Source organism: Neolamprologus multifasciatus, chromosome 6 (assembly GCF_963576455.1).
Source record: "Neolamprologus multifasciatus chromosome 6, fNeoMul1.2, whole genome shotgun sequence".
Taxonomy (NCBI): domain Eukaryota; kingdom Metazoa; phylum Chordata; class Actinopteri; order Cichliformes; family Cichlidae; genus Neolamprologus; species Neolamprologus multifasciatus.
Window position 1 is genome coordinate 4,402,200 of NC_140444.1, and position 23,536 is coordinate 4,425,735.

At 40.5% G+C, this 23,536-nt stretch overlaps 1 protein-coding gene and 1 long non-coding RNA gene across 7 annotated transcripts in view; one reads left to right on the forward strand and one right to left on the reverse strand.

Annotated features, from left to right (window-relative positions):
- Positions 1–23,536, reverse strand: part of rptor (regulatory associated protein of MTOR, complex 1) — a 258,024-nt gene that overhangs the window by 203,577 nt on the left and 30,911 nt on the right. For all 6 annotated transcript variants that reach the window (XM_085162736.1, XM_085162737.1, XM_085162739.1 and 3 more), the window contains exon 4: positions 17,958–18,040. In XM_085162736.1, the coding sequence (XP_085018862.1) occupies positions 17,958–18,040 (83 nt within the window). The remainder of the gene's footprint in view (positions 1–17,957; positions 18,041–23,536) is intronic.
- LOC146516196 (uncharacterized) overlaps positions 1–23,536 on the forward strand; it is a 390,625-nt gene that overhangs the window by 94,949 nt on the left and 272,140 nt on the right. The gene's annotated exons all lie outside the window — the stretch shown is intronic.

The following is a 23,536-nucleotide window of genomic DNA, read 5'->3' on the forward strand; positions in this document are numbered from 1 at the left end:
TTTATTGCTGTATATAAGCAGCACGCTCAATGGAAACTTCTCATAATTAATCACGTGTGTCACAAACTTTTGTATGCCGGTGCAACTTCATCGGGGACATTAGTCTCAACATATGCTCTACTGGCAATGGTAGCAAACTGTAATGCTGCAGCAAAAAGCAGCTTTTTGTACAAAATATTCTGGCTTTAGGGGCTACTATCCTTGAAAGGGAAGCAAAACTTTATTGAAAGGCTAAGATAACCTTTAAGGTGACATTCATCTCCAGTGGTGCATACATGAGAGAGCCAGAAACTGTTAGATGGCCTGAAATCTTCAACCATTAAACTATTACGTCACCAAGAGACGTGCATCTTGCAGTAAGCCCGGCAAGCTGCAAACCTTCAAGTATTTAATTTGGAGCTTAAAAAACTCATCGCACTACACAGAGACATTTGATCTTCCAACCAAAATAGTTAGGCTCTGAATCTACAGCTGTTTTCACACAGTCACTGAACGTTTCTAGGCATTGACCAGCAGAGCTGTATGTAAAAGCACAAATGTCCAAACCAGCTAGACCATGCATTCAATGGGATTTATGTGGAGAGTTCCCCAGTACAAAGCCCAGAGCTGCGAGCCGAGAGGCAGCCCGTCATCCACGCCAGAGGAAGAAATCAGAATGCTTCTGAAGCAGATGTGCACTAGATATAAATTTCACATTTTCAAATCTTATGGTGTCCGGGTCTTAAAGCCTCCTCATAAATAAACGAGGAAAAGCAGCTGGAAGCATCAAGTTGTATTTTCAGTCATTTGTGACAGCTACGTGTGACTAACCCTTAGGGGTGGGGGAAAAAAATCGATACTGTGTAGTATCGTGATATTTTGTTTGCTAATAATGTATCGATACAGGGACAGCAGAAATCGATATTTTGTTACAAAAAAAGGTTTTTGTGGAATGGAACATGCTCTGACTTCAGAGCATGTTTATCCTTTTTCTGAGCAAGAATCCTGACATTCCTTCACTGTCCAAATGTGTTTAACTTGTTTTTTTGGCAGCAATAAACATGACAGTTTACTTATTTTCATTTAAGACATGTTTTATTTTAATTAAGTTTAAAACTTTTTTATTTAATGTAAAATTATATTTTGTTTTAATTTACTTTCAAATTCTTCAGTTGCTGAAGGGGCTGCATAGTTTTCATAAACTGCATAGTTCAGAATAGCTATAATTGTACCAGATGGTTGATTCAGTTAAGTTGGACTAGACTGTAATACAAACCGTTCAGTTTGTCAACAATAAAACTGAAATGAGAGAAAGACTGAGTGTGAGACTTTGATATTAGATCAAATGAATATTGATAAAGTTTACCTTTATGTACAGAATCTGAATATCGCAAAATATTTTAAAAAATTGCAATAACATCGTATCGTGCGTTAAGTATTGTGATAATATCATATCGTGGGATGTATGGTGATTCCCACCTCTACTAACCCTTGGTGGTGGTGGGAATTCCAGTTTGGATTTTGGATGTCAAGACACAAAAATATTCACTTATTTATTCATTTTAAAGGGATTTCACAGATCAGACAAAAAAAGACTCATGGACCCCAAAGCAGGTCAACAGAGAAAGGTTTTTAATTTGCTCCTGAGTTGGTGTTACAGAACAGTAAATGTGGCTTGTACTGTAAAAACAGTAATATTAGAAAGTCAGACACCTATAAAACATTTATGTGATTAGTGAAGAGCCCACATTTGAGGACTTGACTGCGATTTGATTTGATATCTGAAAAATGTGTCTATGTTCCAACTAAACATGAGGCTCTCTCTTCACAACATGACTGAAAATCTTCAGCAACATTGCACGTGCATTCATCCCTGTGTGGAACAACAGGCTCGGTGGAAAATGCAGACTAAGGTAATTGTCATGTAAATAGACCATTTTATGCCAGGGCAGTGAATGCAAAGATCATGCCACAGATACTTGACAGATGATGGTTACTGACAGAGACAGACCTGACTGCCAAACATTCTCAAATACTGGCTGTATAGGATAAAGGTATAATCATCTCTTAGTTTACTCAGATTGCACAGAGTGTATATTTGTTAATAATTTGAATCATTTTGGATAAGGATAAGTGTAAGATAATGGGGAATTTCAGTTTTTACTTTATAATTTGTTTAGTGTAAGATTTACAGTTAAATTGTATTTTTTCTTGCCTTATTTAATTTTTACGTACTGTTCCTTTAAGACACGGTAACTGTGCACGGGGGGAGCGTTTGCGACGGACAGTGTGGAGCAACGGGGGCTTTAACTAGCTGTGGAGAAAAACAGTTTCTTAGCGTGTTTGCAGTGTACATGAGCATTCAAACGGATCACTGTATTTGTGGATCACTGTGGAAATAAATGTTTGCCTGTTTGTTTTTTCGACTACAAGCGGACTTTGTGGATTATGTTCAACTGCACTAAGACACGCGTACGGCCCGACTACCAGCTAGTGCTTCCGCGGTATTACTGGCCAAATATCCCCTACCCAGCTCCATCATAATAACTAAAATAGACCCACTGGTGCAGCATTATAGCTGGTCTTTATCACAAAAGCCAGTAGAGTATTGTGGTAAAGAGAGAGCAAAGGCAAACCTGTGGATTTACTGATCAGTCTAAATTCCCACCCATGAACTGCACTTAACCAAAAGAGTAATTTTGCAGGCTGCAAAAGTGAACTTCATCCAAAGGTTGTCTGGGCTGAACCTTGGAGATATGGTGAGGAGCATCAGAGGGGTGTTTAGGGAGCTAGGACTTCATTCAACTACGACAAGGCCTAGGGTCAGACCCAGGGAGAGGTGGAGAGATTATGTCTCTGCTGACTTTTGAAGGCCACACAGAAAAAGAACAGATGGATGGATTTTAACATTTCACAGTGAAATATGATCTTAACATAGTTATTAATCACAATGATCAAATGGGTAAAATCTGTTTACTGATGCTTTTTAACCACGTTGACCATCTTTAAATCCAGGAAGGAATGCTGCAAGTTAAATGTTTGACCAAAAGCACTCCATGTGAAACGCTTTTCCTCTAGGGACAATTTTAAGAGGCACTTGAAGAACAAAAGGGCTTTTGAATTTAATATTGCAGCTACGGCTGGCTGAGTAGGGCTATGTTAATAATAAAGAACAGAAACATAGACACGGGCTCTGGATCATCAGTGAGAAGGAAAAGAAGAGTGTGAGGAACTGAAGTGACTCAAATGACTTGCAAAGCCACAAAAATGTCTTCAGGGACGACTGGGTTTTGCTGTTGCTGTGCTTCACTAAAGTAGGAATTCAAGAAGTACTACGCTGATTGGATCTGCCCACAATTTGTACCATTGTCCTTGAGCACACCCATGAACCGGTGCCTGCACTCTGTTCAGCTGGCAGGCTGTAGGGCTAGCATGCACATGCCGTCACAGCGTCACATTTTACATACTGCTTAAAAAATATGAATGAAGGGAGCTGTAGCTTTTATCTGTGTCCACTGAGTCACATCCTGGACTCCTGTGTTGTCCCCTCCTGCTCTGCATCCTCTCTAAATGGATAATGTCAGCACAAACACACACACACACTAAGGTCATACACATTTATGCAATCAGGATGTAATAATAACAGTCACACACTCAGCATTAGTATCTGCACACACTCAAGCTCAATGAGTGCAAACACGAAGAGGTGACTCACTGTGGAGACAGCAGCGTCCATTCATGACTGCTGACTGGGACACCAGTGCAGCTTCCCACTGAATTCAGTCCCGTCTGTGATAGCAGGTTTTTGCAGGTAGGATGCAGACTATCACATGAAATTACTTTCTTTTTTTAAATCTACAGCTACATACTTTCACTTGGCCAGAATATTTTAAATTAACCATATTTATATACATCTTTAATTGCAGGAGAACATGCATTCTTTGTTGTATTATTCAACTGCTTGATTTCATGCTATCTACACCTTTATACACAGATCAACCAACACGTTCTCACTCCCAAAGCGTAACATTTTACGCTAGGTGACAAATCGTCAACATATTACGTTTTCGGCTACCCACCACGTTCCTAAATGACGACCTCGGAAAAATGAGGAAATATGAGAACCGTATGGACTCAATCTACACATGTTCGCTCTTTTTCTTCAAATCGCTTAGAAACACGCTATTTAACATCATTAAAGTCCTGGTTAAGGTGAGGGAAAAGGTTATGGTTAGGGCTAGGAATACAGGGCTGGAACGTCTATTACCGTGGGAGCGTCATTGCACTGGATTTCGCCCATAACCCGCCGCGTACCATAAGAATGCCGAAAGTCTCCTTTCGCGTTCCTCAGGAACGCCGCGGGACGTGACAAAACGTCGGCATGTTACGCCTCGGGAGTGAGAACGGGCTCGATCAACCATGTCTGAGTAAAGGATTTAATAATGATCCTAATAATTCTTATAATAGTAACATGCCCAAACAGAGAATTATACTTTTGTAAATGGAACTATAATTTAAGAATTATACTCCACTATGAACATGAAGTGTGATGAAAAGGTTCTGAGGAGGGGCTCGTAAAAATCTGAAACCTGTCTTGGTTTAAAACTTAGATCTGTCAGTGGAATTCCCACTCCATCTCCTCCAGTGTGTCAAAACACAAACCCTTCTATTTGATTTTTTCTTCATTTTTGGGAAGTTGATGGTATTGCAGCGAGTGAAATCACACCAGGTCCAGGTGTTGAAGACTGTGTTGGTGTAGCCAAAAAAGAAAAACCTTCTATGTTTTCAATGGGCTCTGAGACAGCACGGCGTGGCACGCACGACAGTCACAGGTTAAAGCAGAAGCCCATTCTGACAGTGTGAACGTGGGGGTTGAATTCACAGTCCACAACCCCATGAATTAAAATATATATATATATGACAAGGATGCTCTAGATTTTGTGCCTCATCTGATGTGCTGTCATTGGGCTTGCATACTGTGGACTCTTCAACTTAAACCTGCCCAGTTATAACAGGAGACCCGTCTCCTAACACCAGCGATGAACTCCTTCCACATGAAATTCAGGACAACTTGAAAAGTTTGAGGTTCACACTGAAACTGTAGAATATACAGAGCAGGCAATCAGAAACTATTCTTGTGGATCCAGCTTCTCAGAACTGTTTGATCACAGGTGGTATTTCAATCTTCCAAGAACTTATTAAAGTAGCTTTTTTCCCCTTAATTCATCATCCATCTGCAGAATATTCATTTCTCCAGTTTATATGTGATACACAATTACAAATATATACTGCACTCTGTTCGCCGTCTCGTCTCTCAAGACCAATCGCGCAACAACAGGCGGTAGGTACATGTGGATGTGGTGATGCAATTGGGACACACGCACACATCAATGGTTACTAACACTTTAGCGTCAAATCTGATCATAAATATAGCAAAATACCCGGCCTTCAGATGTCTCATCTTTGGAGATCTGTGCATTAAACATCTCTGCTCTCACTTTGCCTCCTTCCTTTTAATGTAGATAAGATAGAGCACCTTTGCTTCTGAAAAACACTTAGGAGCAGCACATGCTACTTTAAAAGGAAAGATAAATTCACTTGTTTTCCAGGAACGAGCAATCAATGAAACTGAAATGCTTCACTCACCCAAAACACACCACATCCCATTTTGTGTCCAACCTATAAGCTTAGCTGACAACCAAACAACCCTTCTGCATTATCTAGAGTTAACCTCCTCCTAACCATTAACACAAGATGAGTGCTGTCTCCAAACTGTCGCCTTCCTCATAAGCACACTGTCCAGATGTAACGGTAGATGTTCATATTTCCTCCAAGAGGCTAATGGTTTTCTCTGGCCGGCTCCGGCAGGACTGAGTGCACGAGGGAAGTCAAGGAGAGGTAATTGGGAATGTTTCTGCCTACCGCTATTCCCTGTACAGCTTCCCATACATGCTAGTCATCAGGAGAACTCAGATGGGTTTCAACTGATGTGAAATTCAATTCAGTTCAATTCAATTTATATAACCAAATCACAACAACAATGGCCTCGAGGTGCTTTATATATGAAGGTATAGACTTCAAAGGGAATAATGTAGTGTAAGAATGGTGTTGGTTACTGAATTAGAAAGCTTCGAGAGCAAGTACTGAAGCGCTATAACCAGCAAAGCCAATAAAAGGTTGAATTAACTTTTCCTCAAACAGCCGTGATTTTTTTTTAAATTCAAAAACCAGAGTGGTGCTTTTGTTTGTTTTTGAAAATGGGAATTTTTACCAATTTACTGAGACACCCAGTCGTATGCTGAGCTTAAATACACCGTCAGCACACAGTGAACAAACCACATCTCCCTACTGCTGGCCAAGCAAGTCCATATACAGCGACATCCTCACGTGATTTGTGTTGTTTTTCTTTTTTTTGTCCTTGCTTTGTTTTTTCTCCACATGATACAACTTAAGCCGTGCAAGAATGATAAAAATGAACAGTTCCCCAAACACCAAACAGAGGCAAACACTGAACACAATGATGGGTGCGCCTCAGAGAATATATCACTTTTCACTGGTTGTTTGGCTGGAAAACTATAATTACGGATTCGTACTCAGTGTTGAGCCGATGATGCCACTTCCACAAACTCTAGCAAACGGTGATTGCCTAAAGTCACATGGGCATGTCATTTCTGGAAATTCCCTCAGCAGCTGAACATGTCTGTGGTTCAGTTTCTGTTATTGAATGTGAAAGTCAGCTTCCTTCCAAAGGAGACAAAAACACAGCAGTTAATTAATGTGTCATCTTTGTCCCCTTTGTTGTTCCATAGATTCAGTTACTACCTAACTGTCTTGAGCTTAACAAATAAAATAAAATGCTGTTCAGACTGCACATTCACAGTGTAAGAAAACCCCAACAATCATATGACCCCCTAATGAGCAAGCACGTTGGCGACAGTGGGAAGAAAAAACTCCTGTTTGACAGGAAGAAACCTCCAGCAGAACCAGGCTCAGGGAGGAGTGGCCTTGAGTGAGGGCGAGTGTATGCACGAGTGGTTTTTAAGCCAAAAGGCAACTAAGATTTCACGAAACACCTTTTATTCATGTGTGCGCAAAATATCCCGTTTTATTTTCGGTGCTTTCTTCTAATAGCAGCTCATTTACGTTTGTTTTTATATGAGAACAAAACTCATATTCATAGTCTTTTTAGAAACTTGCTGCTCCCGTTTAAGCATAAAATAGGCCACGTTTCTCATAAAAGGCATGTTTGGTTACACCAGGGCTCGCAAAATCGCTAGCCCGACGTCCCGGGGCTAGCAATTTTTCCAGTCGGGCTACCAAAATCCATCTCAGCCCTGCCCGTCAGGCTATCATAGGAAGGAAAGATGTGTCAATGCTTTTGCATTCTTTCGCAAATGTAGCTGAGTAATTATGTCATCGGCATTGATGAGCCACTGTCAATATGTGACACATGGAAATCGCGTTTGAATTTGCGCTTGTTTTTTGCTTTCACGGTCCACTTCATGGACAAAAGAATTTATGTGGCTGGAATATGACGAGCTAAATAACATAATGTTCTGCCGGGTGTGTTGTGAGTTTCCCTCGATTTCTGAGTCGACAAGCGCCTTTGTTACTGGGACCAGTCATTTTAAGAAAGACCCCATCAGAACCCATGAGAAGTGCAAGAAATGCATTATTGCTCAGTCTGCAGTATCTTTCCCAGAACAAACACAAACACCAAACATACTAAAAATAAACAAAGCATAACAAGAAGTCCTGAAAAAGCTGTTTAGAACAGCGTACTATGTTGCAAAGAGTGAACTACCATTGGCAAGATTTAGCAGTATTCGCAAACTTCAAAAAGCAAATGTCCTAGATCTTGGTTCCACTTGCCTCTTACTGAACACGGAAACATGTTCTACACAGTTCTTGCAAGTTCATAGAAATTTCTGTTCAATTAGAACCAAATATTTGAGTTGATGATTGTAATTTGTTGTTGTAATTTGTGTTTTAAATATTTTTAGATTGATGTTTTGTTTCCTTTACAATATTATACATTAAAGTATAAAAATTGTCCTTTTTTTTTTTTTTTTTTTTTTTTTTATTCGGGCTACTTAAATTTATTTTGGGCTACCAAAAACTAAAGAGTGGCTGCCCGAAGGGCTACCAGGTATTTTGAAATTTTGCGAGCCTTGTACACGTTAGACTGCATTCCAGTTGAAGCCATAAGAAAGGCAGATTTTATTGGCACAGTGGCACAGGGTGAAAACCTCTCTGCATATCAATACAGGATTATAAATCAGGCTCAAGTCTGGGGGGTTTTATTGGGGGGGTTTTAAGACCGCTTCAACACACCTTTAAGGAACTAAATTCTAAAAATGCTCGATCCTTTAACACCACTCAATCTTTCATTAACTCCAAACGCAAAGCCATCCTTAAGGTTGTCTATCACATTTCAGAAAGTTCCCTAAAATATTACACAACTTTTTGACTGAGTAGTATCCTCCGTGACAAACTAAAATCCTCACACTGAAAAAGTGGAACTAAATTTTTATTTTCTGGCACTGTGGCAAAATTTCCTGTGACGATTGGATAAAAATAATTTTCCCGAACGCAAAAGAACATTTGCCGTTGCTCTGCTATGACAGAAATAACACGCAGCCAATCGTAGCATTAGCATTACTTATGTAAAATATAAAAACAGCTGGCACAACAGGTGCCCCACTGGCTCATGCTCACTATGTCATTACTAAAGGAAACCATAATGGCCTTTTAAAAATACAACATAAGAATGTAGCAAAATCAAAGGCTGCAAAGTGTGTTGCATCATTAGCAGCTACACAGAAACCCTTCACTTGTGCTTATCCTCTGTTGTGTAGCTTGGCGTTTCCAGGGTGATAAGAAAAGACTGCAAATCTAATCAAAGTAAAGTCTTTGAGGTTCAGCTCAGTGATACATTATGCAAGAGAGGGGTAGCCGAGCGGACGGCAGGGGTTCACAAGCTGTAGCCAGGAAGGAGAGCAAACTAAAGAGTGGGTAGCATGAGAGGACACCATGCCGTTAGATAAAAATACCGAATCTGTTTAGCAGCAGCAACATGTTCAGCAATTTAGAAACAATGTGCTGGCTTTGAGAAGCCCATTTGACAAGACAAGCACATCGCTTTTCATCTAGATAACAAACAACCAGCAAGTCAAGAGGGGGGAGTTTCAAACTAGATTCCCAGACAAATAACAGAGAGGACAGGGAGAGAAAAAACGGTAACGTGCACAGAGAAAATGAAAGTGAACAAGTGAGGCTTGAAAGGGAATAGCAGAGCAGACGAGGCAAACAGAGAGAAAACTCAGAGAAACTGAAAACTAAGGTATCACATAACTTCTAGTTTCTTCATGCCATGTCTATGAAACAAAAGGAGTCGTTGGTTGAATCCAGTCTGAGCTCTGTAAGATAACAAAATTAAGTCACAGTCAATAGAAGCACAGACAGCAGAGAAAGAAAAAAAAAGAAAAAGATGGTGCTCAACCAAGATGGCTGACAAACTTGTGGTGGTGGCAGCACTGTGCAAAAGCGAAGTGACGAATTATCAGAAAAAAAGAAGGCGGCTGAGAGTTTGCAAGTGAAGGAAATTTAAAAAAATATTCCATTTATCTGAAGCCTATCCCAGGTGCTATAGAGCGAGGAGGCGGGGTGCACTCTGGACAGTTTGCCAACCTGGCAGGGCCAATACCAAGAGACAAATAACCATTTATACCTACAGCCAATGAAGGATCACCAATTAAACTAAACCCACAAACAGTCTTTGGAAGTACGTGCAGAGAACCCATGCAGACACCGGGAGAACAATCAAAGGCAACACAGGAACGCCCTGTCCAGATGGGGGGTTCGAAACCAGGACCTTCTTGCTGTGAGGCAACAGTGGAACCATCAGGTTGTGCAGATTCTGGTTGATGGTGGTGCAAAGCTGTTCTTAGTCAAGGGAGCAATTTGTCTGTCTACAAATATTCAATATGAATTAATTATTCAATTCAGTTTTATTTATACAGCGCCAAATCACAACAACAGTCGCCTCAAGGCGCTTTAAATTGGAAGGTAGACCCTACAATAATACATACAGAGAAAAACCCAACAATCATATGACCCCCTATGAGCAGCACTTTGGCAACAGTGGGAAGGAAAAACTCCCTTTTAACAGGAAGAAACCTGCAGCAGAACCAGGCTCAGGGAGGGGCGGGGCCATCTGCTGCAACCGGTTGGGGTGAGAGAAAGAAGATAGAATAAAGACATGCTGTGGAAGAGAGACAGAGATTATACAGCAAGTAGTCCCATGCTATGTTTAAAAAAACAACCAAAATCAGAACAGGTGTTAGTTGTGCCAATGTCCCCAATTGCTGACCAGTGCATGCTCTGCCTCATACACTGCAACAAAGCAATGCCACTTTGTTACTGTGATGTTCAGCCCTAATTTATAAAAGATGAGAGGGGGGATTTCTAATAGGTACAAAAACTATACAACTGCCGCCAAAAAGCATCTTTCACTTCACTCAACTATTCAAAATTCCTGCAGAGGCTGCCAGATAATCTGCATCCTACTATGCAAAACCCATCAACAAGCAGAAAGGATGTCTTTTCTTCATTGTAGTGCAAGGAAAGCAGACAGCACAAAAAAAGAAAGAAAACCTCAAATGAATAATAAAAAAAACTCCACAGGCAAGAAGAATGGTAAAAACAAGAAGACAACAATAAGGATGGACACGGGAGAATCTTGATTTGAGGTGGAGTGGAAAACAAAAGGTCAGAGAGAGAGATGTTAAGGGAAGAGAGAGTAGGTTGAGTTGGTAGAGAAAGTGAGTGGGCAGCAGCCAGGACAGAGTTTGCCTTCCTCTGTATGCTTTGTGTCCATGAGGGTTAATTTAAGAGTACAGAAGCAAACAGTGAAACAGATTCGTGACAGCAGGTTGGCACAGCTAAACTCCCTGGGCAGCTCAACTGTTGCGAATGCTGCTCTTACATATCAACGTGACGGGGATGGAGGGCTAGGGGGGCGAGGGGAAAAAAATGGCTTCTCATTTGGTCTAATATTCCCCATCTCGTTTCATCCGAAATGAAGTTATTACACAATTTCTCAGTGCTGTCACAAAGCAGGTAATAACTGCAGTTTAATTGACTGCTTTGTCAACGCTTTATGTAAGGTGTGTTGGCGAAAGCTGCACTCCAGTGTGGAGCTGCAGAGCTGCGAATCCTCCGGCTGGGAAAAGGAACCGCTTTCTCACCCTCCCACACCTCCTCCTGCACTCCTACCACCATTTGCTGCTGACCTGTTAGGTCAACCAAGCCCGAGCCTACATTCCTTCAGCTGCCGTCTCTGGGGACGTTTCTTCCTCCACCCTCCTCTTACCACACGTGTTACTTCTGAACTCTCTTACCAAACAGCCACACACTGTTGTATTTTTATTTCTAAAGCCTCGTGATGCTTTTTGGCGGGCATGTAGGGTTTTAGCAACACGACAACAGGATGAATTGAATTTCGATCCTCTGTAGATACTATAGCACCAAAATTGTTTTACTGGCTCATTTTTTTATCTTGGTTTTTTTTGAGCGTGGCATCTCCACCTGAGCAAAAAGAGAAACTAAAAAGAGGAAAAAAAATCCATCTTGTTCAAAACCTCAGAGACCATGTTCACATTCTGCTACCACGTCTCAACAGAAAACCAAAAAAAAAGGCCATGATCAAATCCAAAACTATATGAGCAGATTAAAGCATATTCGCAGGTGGTTTGAAATCAAATTCAAACCCAATAGAACCAAAAGAAACTCAGCTCAAGCACTCAGATCAAATTTCAAGTGTTTGCTTATTTTTTGGAGTCATTCTCCAGAGGACGCCTGTCTTTCAGGAAGAATAGAGGGAAAAAATATATATAGGAGAGTAAAAAACAACTAACACTAAACTACCATGCATGGGAAGTTAATCATCACCAGCTGAAACAACATTGTGATTTTAGTTCCTGGACAGCTTCTCGAAATGATGCCACACATCAGCAGCATATAATCACTACAAGTGTCCAACCTCTTCAGTATTACCCACAGTTTCCTACAGTTTATACACCAGATATTACCAATGTTGCAAAAAAACCTTTGGGGGGGAAAGATCTAAACAGATCAAAGGGTGAGCTGAACTTAAACTCTGATCAGATAACTTTGTCTCTAGAGATAATTGACAGTATTTCAGAGCTTGTCAGTGGATATCTGTGGTTTCTAAAAAGATCATCAAAAGCTTGTTTGTAGTTTACAGTTGAATGTTGGCAAATGCAGTCCCTCTTTAGTTCTCACCTCAACCGGTCGCAGCAGATGGCCCCGCCCCTCCCTGAGCCTGGTTCTGCCGGAGGTTTCTTCCTGTTAAAAGGGAGTTTTTCCTTCCCACTGTCGCCAAAGTGCTTGCTCATTAGGGATGGGTACCGGTATCTGGTGCCATGATGGCACCGGTTCTGACATAAACGATAGTAACCAGACCGAAAAGCGGCGCACATTTCGGTGCTTTATTTCGGTGCTTTTTTTTCCCTGAGCTGTGATACACTTTAGATTCCAGCCAATCATTTTACGTTTCCGAGGATAGTAGGCGGGCCCAGGTACGTACGTTCTTTTAGAGCAGAGCTACAGATTAAAAATGCCCAAGGCGAAGCGGTCAAAAGTCTGGCTGTACTTCACAGCAAAAGATGCAAACTCAGCAGCCTGCAACAAGTGCTTTAAGCTGATACTGTGATACTGTCAAAGGAGGTAAGACCTCAAATCTGATAAAACACCTGGCGACGCATAGCGTTTTTTTTAAAGCCGAGAAATGCGCCGTATTTGATAGCTTGCTGCGAGACCTCACACCGAGCACATCTACTGCGGGTGTGGTGCCTGTTTTCGGACCCGGAGTTAGCAACATTCCCCAAAAACCTGAAGAGGAGAGTCCTGGCCCCTAGCCCTGCCAGTGTAGCAGAAATGATGAGGATGATGATGCAGCAGCAGCCGTTCTTCTCTGCGTGAGTAGCTTAATGTTGTTCGTGTGCAATTTATGTTGAGTAGGCTAACCACGTTATTACATTAATGCAGTAAGGTGAACTAGCAAACACCGTCGTAGTTACATGCGGCTGTCTTCTTGTTTGATGGCAGATACTCCCTTCACCCTGGCCAAAAAGGCTAAAATGACCAAAGAAAAAGTGGGAAACAGCTAAACATGAGAGTTTTTTGGACAAAGTTTGTGTTTTTTCCATTGTTTAAGCACTGCTTCCAGCCAAGAGTGATACCATATATGCCCCATAGCTGCAGAAAAGGTTAACATTGTTATCTTTTTACAAAAAAACAGCTGAACATGAGAGGTTTTTGGACCAATTTTGTGTTCTCCATTCTTTAAGCACCGGTTTGAGCACCGTTTAAGCACCGGCACCGTTTAGAAAGTACCAGTTTGGCACCGGTATCGGATAAAACCTAAACGATACCCATCCCTATTGCTCATAAGGGGTCATGTGATTGTTGGGTTTTTCTCTGTATGTATTATTGTAGGGTTTACCTTCCAATATAAAGCGCTTTGAGGCGACTGTTGTTGTAATTTAGTGCTATATAAATAAAATTGAATTGAACTGAATTCAACCACAGCCTGGCCAAAAGGACCACAAGCAGACTGCAAACAAGACAGCTTAAGGTACCAAAAACTTTCACTAACCCCGCTGCTAAGGTCTTCCTCAGGAAGACTTGCATCGAGCATTTAATAGCTAGACACGTAAAGATCCATGAAGTGTACACTGAGAAAAGAACATGGCATTGTTTTTGTTTTCTGAAATATTTAATTTATACTCAAAAATATGCATTCATATTTTCATAACAGGTTCCTTTGGACAGAGAAACACTGAGCGGTTCACGGAGTTCAACAACAGATGCATCTTCCTGCTCAACGAGCTGAACATTATAACCTTCTCGAAAGCAGGATTTATTGCTTCTTTCATGACAGACTGCTGTATTAGCTTCGCTGGCTTTAGCAGGTAAAGTGAGCGTGTCTGTCAGAGACTTCTTTCAGCTAATTCGCCAACAAAAGCAGTGGTGCCAATTTGTCAGCCATAATCCAATATCAGCACATATCAGCAGCATTTATTAGAAATATTGGCTGGGGGATTAGATTTCATCCTGAAGGGGGGGGAAAAAGCCTTTTGTGATTTAGTCAGCGTGGATCTTTATGTTTGTAAAAAGCTGAAATAAAATCTGTTAGATCAAACTCCTACAAATGCTGCAGCTTGCACCATTACGGTGATCCATGTCAGTGAATGGCAGATCATTGTCTAAACACTGGAAGCGCAGTCAGTCACTAAGATGAGATTTCCTGCTGTCATGGTGAGCACTGCTTTGTTGCTTCTTTGCTTTTTATGTCCAAACAGAGAAAGTTTCTCTACACTTATACTCCATCTCTTTTACTCCTGAGAAAATAAAAATTCTTCTTTGGGAGACTTTTACTTTGGAGGAGTGTCATGTGCTCCAATGACTTCCCAATTTTTGGAGGAAGACAAAAGCACCAAGGAGGCTCCGGGAAAAGGACAACAGCTGCTGCTGGCATGAAGAATAAATGTATACACACATATAAACTTAGAACAGCTGAGTGTACAAAAACACATAATGTGTGTAAGTATGAATTACAGTCAAGAGCATGTGGGCGTTTTGTTGGCATACTGCATATAACAAGTATGTTTTCTGAAATAAACTCATATAATATCTTAATATGCGTTCTCTACTGGCTGATTGCTTGGTTGATTGATTCTGGATTATTACAGCTATATGTTGTCCATATTTCTCCAATATGAAAATCTGGGAAAGATGCCTAATTTAGAAATGATGACAAAACAGAGTTTGGCTAGTGGGGAAGTTCAGCTAGGGCTGTGCGATATGACCAAAATCTCATATCCCGATATAAGACATCTATTGTACGATAACGATATAAATCACAAAAATGTAACATTTTCTGTAAATTCTGTGAATCTCGGGCAGCTCGACTTGCGTGAAGTGTTTCCAGTTGCGCGTCATGTAGCTGGAGTCGAGTGTTTTAACCGATGCATGAAACGATACATTTTTAGACATAAGTTGTAACGGACGCCGTTTTCTTTGTGAGTATTTATTACACGGCGTGCTGCGGGGAAAAGCCTGTTCTAACGTTTGAGTCTAAGGTTTATTTTTTTTGCTTCTCATCCGTAAATAATCTGCTCTTTCACGGGACTCAGTTTATTTTGAAAAGTCTCAACAGGATCTTGAGCTTTATTGTGAAAGGTTTATGTGGAACATAAACAAGCGGACACGCGATGCTGTTACCGTCGTTGTTGCTAACCACAACGCATAAAAACAGGTGCTTGTCCATCCGTAGTGTGGTTATATTAAATATAAGAGAAAGAGAGAACTTTAAGAAATTAATATAGCCACTACAGTGACCATCAAAACGATGAAAAGATATTGCCGTAAACAGTTTATTTTGCGACACCACGAAACAAATGCTAGCATAAAATGAAACGATAGATGTTTTTATATCGTCATCCGATATATATCCTTATATCAAACAGCCCTAGTTCAGACCATCAGTTTTAATACTTTTCAGTGCTGTCTGCAGGACACAGTAACCCCACAGCTGGGCAGACAGTGGTGACCTCTTAGATACAAGTCTAAAAATTAAACCGGCCCATCCTATCCATTAGCCGGAGACCAAAGATGGACAGTTTTCCACTAAAGGGCCAATCGGTCTCATAATTACGAGTTGATCTGCTATAACTCTTTACTGCAGCTATTGCATCACCGCAGACTACAAGAACTGTGGCAGTTCATTATGCTGCTAACTCTGCAGGCAGGAATCTCCCAGTGTGGCATCTGCTGTTTATTTGTTTTCAGAGCTCTGAGATGCACACATAGACCGAGTTATTTCCCATTTCTCCCTTTTTTGCTTACAGAAATTTCAGTAAAAGTAAATATGGTTAAACATTTATTAGCAACAACTTGAAAAAGAACTAACATTTTGGAGGCCTACACACATCACAGCCCTACACACGCATGGAGAAAGCTGTAGACCAAGTGGGATACACTGCGAGTCATTTTCAGTTGGGTTTTATTTGCATTTAAAAAAAGTAAAGTAAGTCTGAACACTTTCTTTTGAGCTTATTTGAGTAAAACTGGAAGAAAACTGTAAGCTGACGTAGTTGTGAGAAAGTGTCCAAGTCATTAAAGGTTGGTGTAATTTAATTAACACACATTTAAAAAAAACAAAACTATCTAAGAAAAGTAGGAATAATAAATATGCAGTTCTTAGGAAGAAAATCTGAATCAGCACCTCAGGAAAAAGAAAATCCAGACTCAGTTTTCTGAGACACTGAATGAGTCAAAGAGAACTTTAAACAGCGTCTAAACTGTCGCTTTCACATGTAATGTCAGACTGAGCCCATGTGACAACAGAGCAGTAGACAGTCCAGAGATTTCACAATAGCAAGGGGTCAATAGGTGTGTGCTCCCTCTTGGGCTGCCACGATTAGTCGACTAGTCACATTTACGTCGACTATTAAAAACGTCGACAACTATTTTAATAGTCGACGCTTCGTTTGACGCTTTGTAAGATCCCAAAAGACGCAGGAATAAGTAGTAGGATTTAAGAGTGTAATAACGGACTGAAACAGAAGATGGCAGCATTGCATGTACAAGGATGCCAGCTGCTGTTAAACCCCGAAGAAGAAGAAGAAGAAGCTGTGTCCCAGAATTCATAGCGCGGCCCAGCTCAGTTTCCAACAATGGCAGCAGCTAGTTCGTTTTAATATTACTCTTATTATTATTTCTGGGTCACAAAATAAACGTTTAACATATTTTCAGGCGAGAATGTAGCTGTGTAAACCTCAAATATCTGCTCAGTTTATCAAGACACCACATATTTTCAAAAGCGCTCCGACGTTTTCGGAGACGTCTGTTACCCACTAGCTCGATAGCTAGCCGGGGGCTAGGCTCACTAGAGCCGTGAGAACACCGGACTCTCTGCAAATCGTTTTCAAACCCACCGCCGTCTTTCGCTACTCAGGTTAAACATATATAAGTCACTTAGATAACTTAAAAATGTTATTGTTTGGCTTTTTTCAGTATTTTATTTGTTCCTGAGTAAATCGGTTTGGCTGAGATTAAAGTTATAGTTTTTACACAGCTGAATAAATGACAAGCAGACAGCTGATTATCAGAAGTGTGAGATGCTCGAGAATATACTCTGGTGTCCTGTTATATTTTAGATAGCAAGGAGTTTATTAAACTTCCCCGAAACAATCTGCAAACTCCATTAAAATTTAATAAACTATCATCTTGTCTTTATTTTTAGTTAGCACATACCTTAAACACTTAGCTGTAAGCTAATGATAGTTATATAAGAGCAGATGCTGCTGGTGCAATAAGCTGTAGGTTTTACGTCCAATGGATGATGATCTGATTAGTCGACTAATGGCAAAAATAATCAGTGACTAGTCAACTATCAAAATAATCGTTTGTGGCAGCCTTACTTCAAACCCGATTCTTCCACTGGTGTCTGAAATGTATGAAAACAGCTTTGCATGCTCTAAATTAGACCCAGGAACATTCAATTAGGAGTTACTGTTAACACAACAGCTGAACATCTTCTCATCAGTGTTGTGCAAAGTGAAATGTTTTTGTCTGAAAACTCTCATGACGAACAAGCTGATGTTTAAGTTCCCAGAGCTTTAAGCAAAGATCAGTCAAATCAATACCAGAGTACCAGGAGGTGGTGGAGGAGTCATCAGTCTAATATTCAAAGAGTTTACTGAGAGGTTACTGCTTATTGAAAGGTAGGTGATTGTTCAGCTCAAAGAACAGAAAAGTGGTTTAATGGATGCCAAAAATCAGTCAGTGATGATATTATTTTAATTTATTTTGATTCATTATCTAACTCAGTCCTGAACAGAAGTGGTGTGAGTCTGTGTCTGTGGCCACAGTATCGGTTAAAGACTCACCCTGGGCTGCCAGTTTTCATACTGCTTCTGCAGGTTGGCCCCGATGGTCTCCAGGGCCTTCTGTGGACTCATCGACAGAGGATCTGGGAAGCAAACACAAGAGTGTAAACACACTGCAATTAACACAGACGCACATACAGACGCACACACGGCAAAGAAAACAGCCATAACTGAGCAAAACCACACAAGTCGATGTAGAACTAACAAACCAGCCATATAATTATTTAGCGATTAAGAATTCAGCCACGCCACGAGTACAAAGAGAAGTTGTTGAAGTTGTTCATTTCAGCATCAAAGGGACATTTCTTATTAAATCTGAAGTGGGGTATGGGAAAATAGCAGCAGCCGCTAAGGTTGAAATATTGATGAGAGTAAATCAATATGGCATGAAGAAAAGCAGAATATAGATAAAGGACAGATCAAATTCTGCTCAGCGGGGAAAAAGATGTATTAGTAGGTTTTCAGGGGATCGTGATATGCAGAGAATGAAATCATTACTGTTCTGATCAATGAGGACTATTCACATTAGATCACAACGCCCGCATTATTTTACATTATGTCTAATGTACATAATACATTTACAAATCATATATGATATTTTGTTTAGAAATGACACGAAAATAAGAAAGAATTTGACTATTCAGATTTGAATATTTGAAATGTATTGATCATAAAATCCTTTTCATTCAATGTTTGCACTTTGAATGTGTCTTTAACGACTTAAAATATTAGCAACATGCTAACAGGGGCAACTCCTCTGGTTTAAAAACAAAGATCAACTGTATTAAAGTCTAAGGGGAAAAGACCCCTGCACTTATTTGAATACTTCCATTAAGACTTTATGGTCTCAGTCACTACTTTTAAACATTATTTAATAGGGGTGGGGGGGAAAAAATCGATACTGTGTAGTATCGTGATATTTTGTTTGCTAATAATGTATTGATACAGGGACAGCAGAAATCGATATTTTGTTACAAAAAAGGTTTTTGTGCTCTGACTTCAGAGAATGTTGATCCTTTTTCTGAGCAAGAATCCTGACATTCCTTCACTGTCCAAATGTGTTTAACTTGTTTTGGCAGCAATAAACATGACAGTTTACTTATTTTAATTTAAGACATGTTTTATTTTAATTAAGTTTAAAACTATATAATTTAATGTAGAATTATATTTTGTTTTAATTTACTTTCAAGTTCTTCAGTTGCTGAAGGGGCTGCATAGTTTTCATAAATTGCATAGTTCAGAATAGCTGTAATTGTACCAGATGGTTGCGTTCAGTTAAGTTGGACTAGACTGTAATACAAACCGTTCAGTTTGTCAACAATCAAACTGAAATGAGAGAAAGACTGAGTGTGAGACTTTGATATTAGATAAAATGAATATTGATAAAGTTTACCTTTATGTACAGAATCTGAATATCGCAAAATATTTTAAAAAATTGCAATAATATCGTATCGTGCGTTAAGTATTGTGATAATATCGTATCGTGGGATGTATGGTGGTTCCCACCTCTATTATTTAATAGAACATAAACTTCATTTTGTAACTTGTGGTCCCATTAGAGCAAAAAGAAAGAAAGAAAGGAAAGAAAACATGGTCTGTTTTAGCATGTGGCTACTTAGAGATGGACAAGTTCGTGCCGCATTAGTGCACATCGTCCCCAGATTCTCGTGCAGAACCACTGTTCGCTTGTCACATCTGGTTTTAAAGCACTAACAGGGCGACATCATAAACGCTCAGCTCATCACTAACCAGCTATTACGCGCTCTATGGTCACAAGGCCTTGCTCTCTCATCTCAGGCTCAATCCCATCTGTGTCTACTCTGTGAGTGAGTCTCTGAACTTGATGAACATGCATCTTGCAACACAACGCTTCTGTTTATACTGCATACACTGGCATCGCAATTTCCTGCTATGGTGCAAAGTGAAAGGCAGTTTCCACAAAACCACACAGACACACCAGTGAAACAAAAAGCAGATGTGAGGTTTTTGTTTAGTTCCCCTCCTCCCAATCTGCGTGTGGCTCAAGCATCCATGAGAGATGAACACTACGGTGCATTTTAGGACGTCATCCCAGCCTTTAACACTTCATACACCCAAATGGCTTCTCACAAGCCGAGTGGCAGGTCTATAGAGCGACAGCGTCCTCAGAAGCCACTGAAAAACTTTCAGAAACTTTAAGAGCTGTGTTTCCACTTTAATGTGCTTGCCCGACTCCTAACAGTCAGTCAATCCCAGGGGAGCAAAACAATGTTTTTTGAGGTTCCCATTCAATGGAGACGGTTGTGTTTTTGTTCTGTCACATTATGTGGTTCCGGTGAGGGCAGACTGCTTCATCCCTGTGTGACAGAGACCTTATGAATTTAGCTCCCACGGGAAAGCTTGAGAATATCCCTGAAGTGAAAGTTCAAGTTTTAGTGTCATGTAAAAGTCACGGTGCTCAGTAGTGCTGAACACCATAACACCGCCTTGCTCTTTGAACCAAAATTATTTTTCACCCAAAAAAGGAAGAAGTCTGTTTCAGCCCAATAAAGCTGTTTTTCGATCCCTTTGATCACTGCGTGTACAGTAATGATAGCAACAACACGACTAAATGGCAACATGACACAATACAGAAATAACTGTATGACTTTAACTAGGGATGGGTACTGGTGTCCGGTGCCATGATGGCACCGGTTCTGTCATAAATGGTAGTAACCAGACCGAAAAGCAGCGCACATTTCGGTGCTTTATTTCCCTGAGCTGTGATACACTTTAGATTCTAGCCAATCATTTTACGTTTCCGAGGATAGTAGGCGGGTCCAGGTACGTACGTTCTTTTAGAGCTACAAATTAAAAATGCCCAAGGCGAAGCGGTCAAAAGTCTGGCTGTACTTCACAGCAAAAGATGCAAACTCAGCAGCCTGCAACAAGTGCTTTAAGCTGATACTGTGATACTGTCAAAGGAGGTAACACCTCAAATCTGATGAAACACCTGGCGACGCATAGTGTTTTTTTTAAAAGCCGAGAAATGTGCCGTATTTGATAGCTTGCTGCGAGACCTCACACCGAGCACATCTACTGCGGGTGTGGTGCCTGTTATCGGACCCGGAGCCCTGCTAGTGTAGCAGAAATGATGAGGATGATGATGCAGCAGCAGCCGTTCTTCTCTGCGTGAGTAGCTTAATGTTGTACGTGTGTAATTTACGTTGAGTAGGCTAACCACGTTATTACATTAATGCATGTAAGGTGAACTAGCAAACACAGTCGTAGCTACATGCGGCTGTCTTCTTGTTTGATGGCAGATACTCCCTTCACCCTGGCCAAAAAGGCTAAAATGACCAAAGAAAAAGTGGAAAACAGTTAAACATGAGAGGTTTTTGGACAAAGTTTGTGTTTTTACCATTGTTTAAGCACTGCTTCCAGCCCAGAGTGATACCATATATGCCCCATAGCTGCAGAAAAGGCTAACATTGTTATCTTTTTACAAAAAAACAGCTGAACATGAGAGGTTTTTGGACCAATTTTGTGTTCTCCATTCTTTAAGCACCGTTTAAGCACCGGTTTGAGCCGTTTCAAAAGTACCGGTTTGGCACCGGTATCGGATAAAACCTAAACTATACCCATCCCTAACTTTAACATTCTACTTTAACCACGTGACCTTATGACAGTCTGTTACCAAACCACATTTTATTTTTTCCAAACCAAGAAAAAATAAAATGTGATTCATCCTGAAGGCGAATGTTTGTAGTGGCTTTCACAGCAGACCTGCGTTACACTGCTACGTATAACCTCGCGCTAGCACGGATGATTTTTGACAATCGAGATTCACATACAGGACAATTCACAAAGTGTGTTCTTTGCATAGTAACTTGTCCAGCTAGTACAGGACCAACACAGAAAAATAACTATTAGCCAATATATTATATTGATACCCGTCGTAAATATTGTAATATTGTCGTTTTCAATAATCCAGAAAGCTGGCTGTAAACAGTGCACAGTTAAAAATGAAATCACAACTGTTGAGAAACTGATCGATGAGTCCGTGCATGTCTTGTTTTTTTTGTTTTCTTGACCATAATGCCACTGATGAAGTGCAGAGAGGCTATACTGGATATAGGGAGAACACAACACCTTAGGGAGAGCAGTGTTTCTAAAAACAATAACAAAAGCTCAACTTATAAAAAAAAAAAAACGGTATTTTCAGATTTTTCTCGCGCCACGTTGTAAAGCACTATCAAACCCCTCCACACACAACTCTGCAAGAGTGTTCAATCAATCAATCTTTATTTATAAAGCACTTTTCATACAAAAAATGTAGCACAAAGTGCTTTACATGGTTAAAAGCAGCCCACCCCGCCCTCCAACTCACTCCCCACACACACACACACACACACACACACACACACACACACACACACACGCACACACACACACACACACACACACACTTAAAGAGTAAAATTGGGCTGGGTACGCATGAGCCAAGTGAGGAAACACTATCACAGGGAGCCGTCTGCACCGGGAGCCGGTCACAGACCGCAGCCTCCAGGCTGGGCACACAGCAGGAGGGAGGCAAAGAAGCCCCCCAGCCAGGCTGAGAGGACCCCCAGAGCCCCAGCAGCCACGGTCGATCACAGCCCCGGTGCAGAGAGCGCCCTCCGAGGAAACACTGGAGATATGACACAATAGGATATATACAGGGTAAAAAGATAAAATAAATAAGAACGGGATACAATATAAATATAAATAGAGTAAGAAGATTAAAAAATAAATAAGAATAAAATCAATAAATATTAGGTAAAACCTAAATTAATAATAGAATAACAGGATAGAATAAATAAGCATAAAATAAATAAACGTTGCATTGCTCAAATTTTGTAAGCGAAGAGCAAGCTTCAGCCCGTCTGCAGCTTCAAATCACAAAAACCTGCAGCTTTGACATGAAGCGAGGACAGAGGCTGAGGCAGCCACAGTCGCGATGCAACTTTTTTCAGCAGTTTTAATAAAATGGCACGTGTAAAACCAACTGTAACCCTGTCAGCTTACCAATTTGAATAACTTCCACAAGTCTTCACCTCAGCGCTCGGCAGCTCTCTAAAACGTGTTCCTGAGAGAAAACGCTCCAGGTATTTTGTACTGAAAACTAATATTTTTCTCCATATCTCTCCTCTCAATTTTATGACATTTCTCTGCTGTCCGCTCTTTTCTCTCCACACATTTCCCTTCAGATGTCTTCTAAGGTAACCCTTGTTACTGTCATATTTCAGGCCTGCTTCATAAGATGACTGGGTGCACATCAAAAGTTAGTGAGGCTGATCAGCGTACTATGGATAGTCCTGGAAAACGCCAGAAGATATTCTAATGCATGTCACACCACATCTGTAATAATAAACTGAGGTGTAAACACTCGTCATTAAGGGTACAGAGGTGGTCGTAAAATATCATCTTTATGAGCAGAAACATCACAGCTGCACTAAATTAAATTTAAAAGCACTTATAAGAACTTATCTGTAGCAAATCTGGATAACGCAACAATCCCTGTAAAGAGATAATGAATGCATTAGTGTGTGTAAGATATCCGCTTATTGACATTTTAGTTT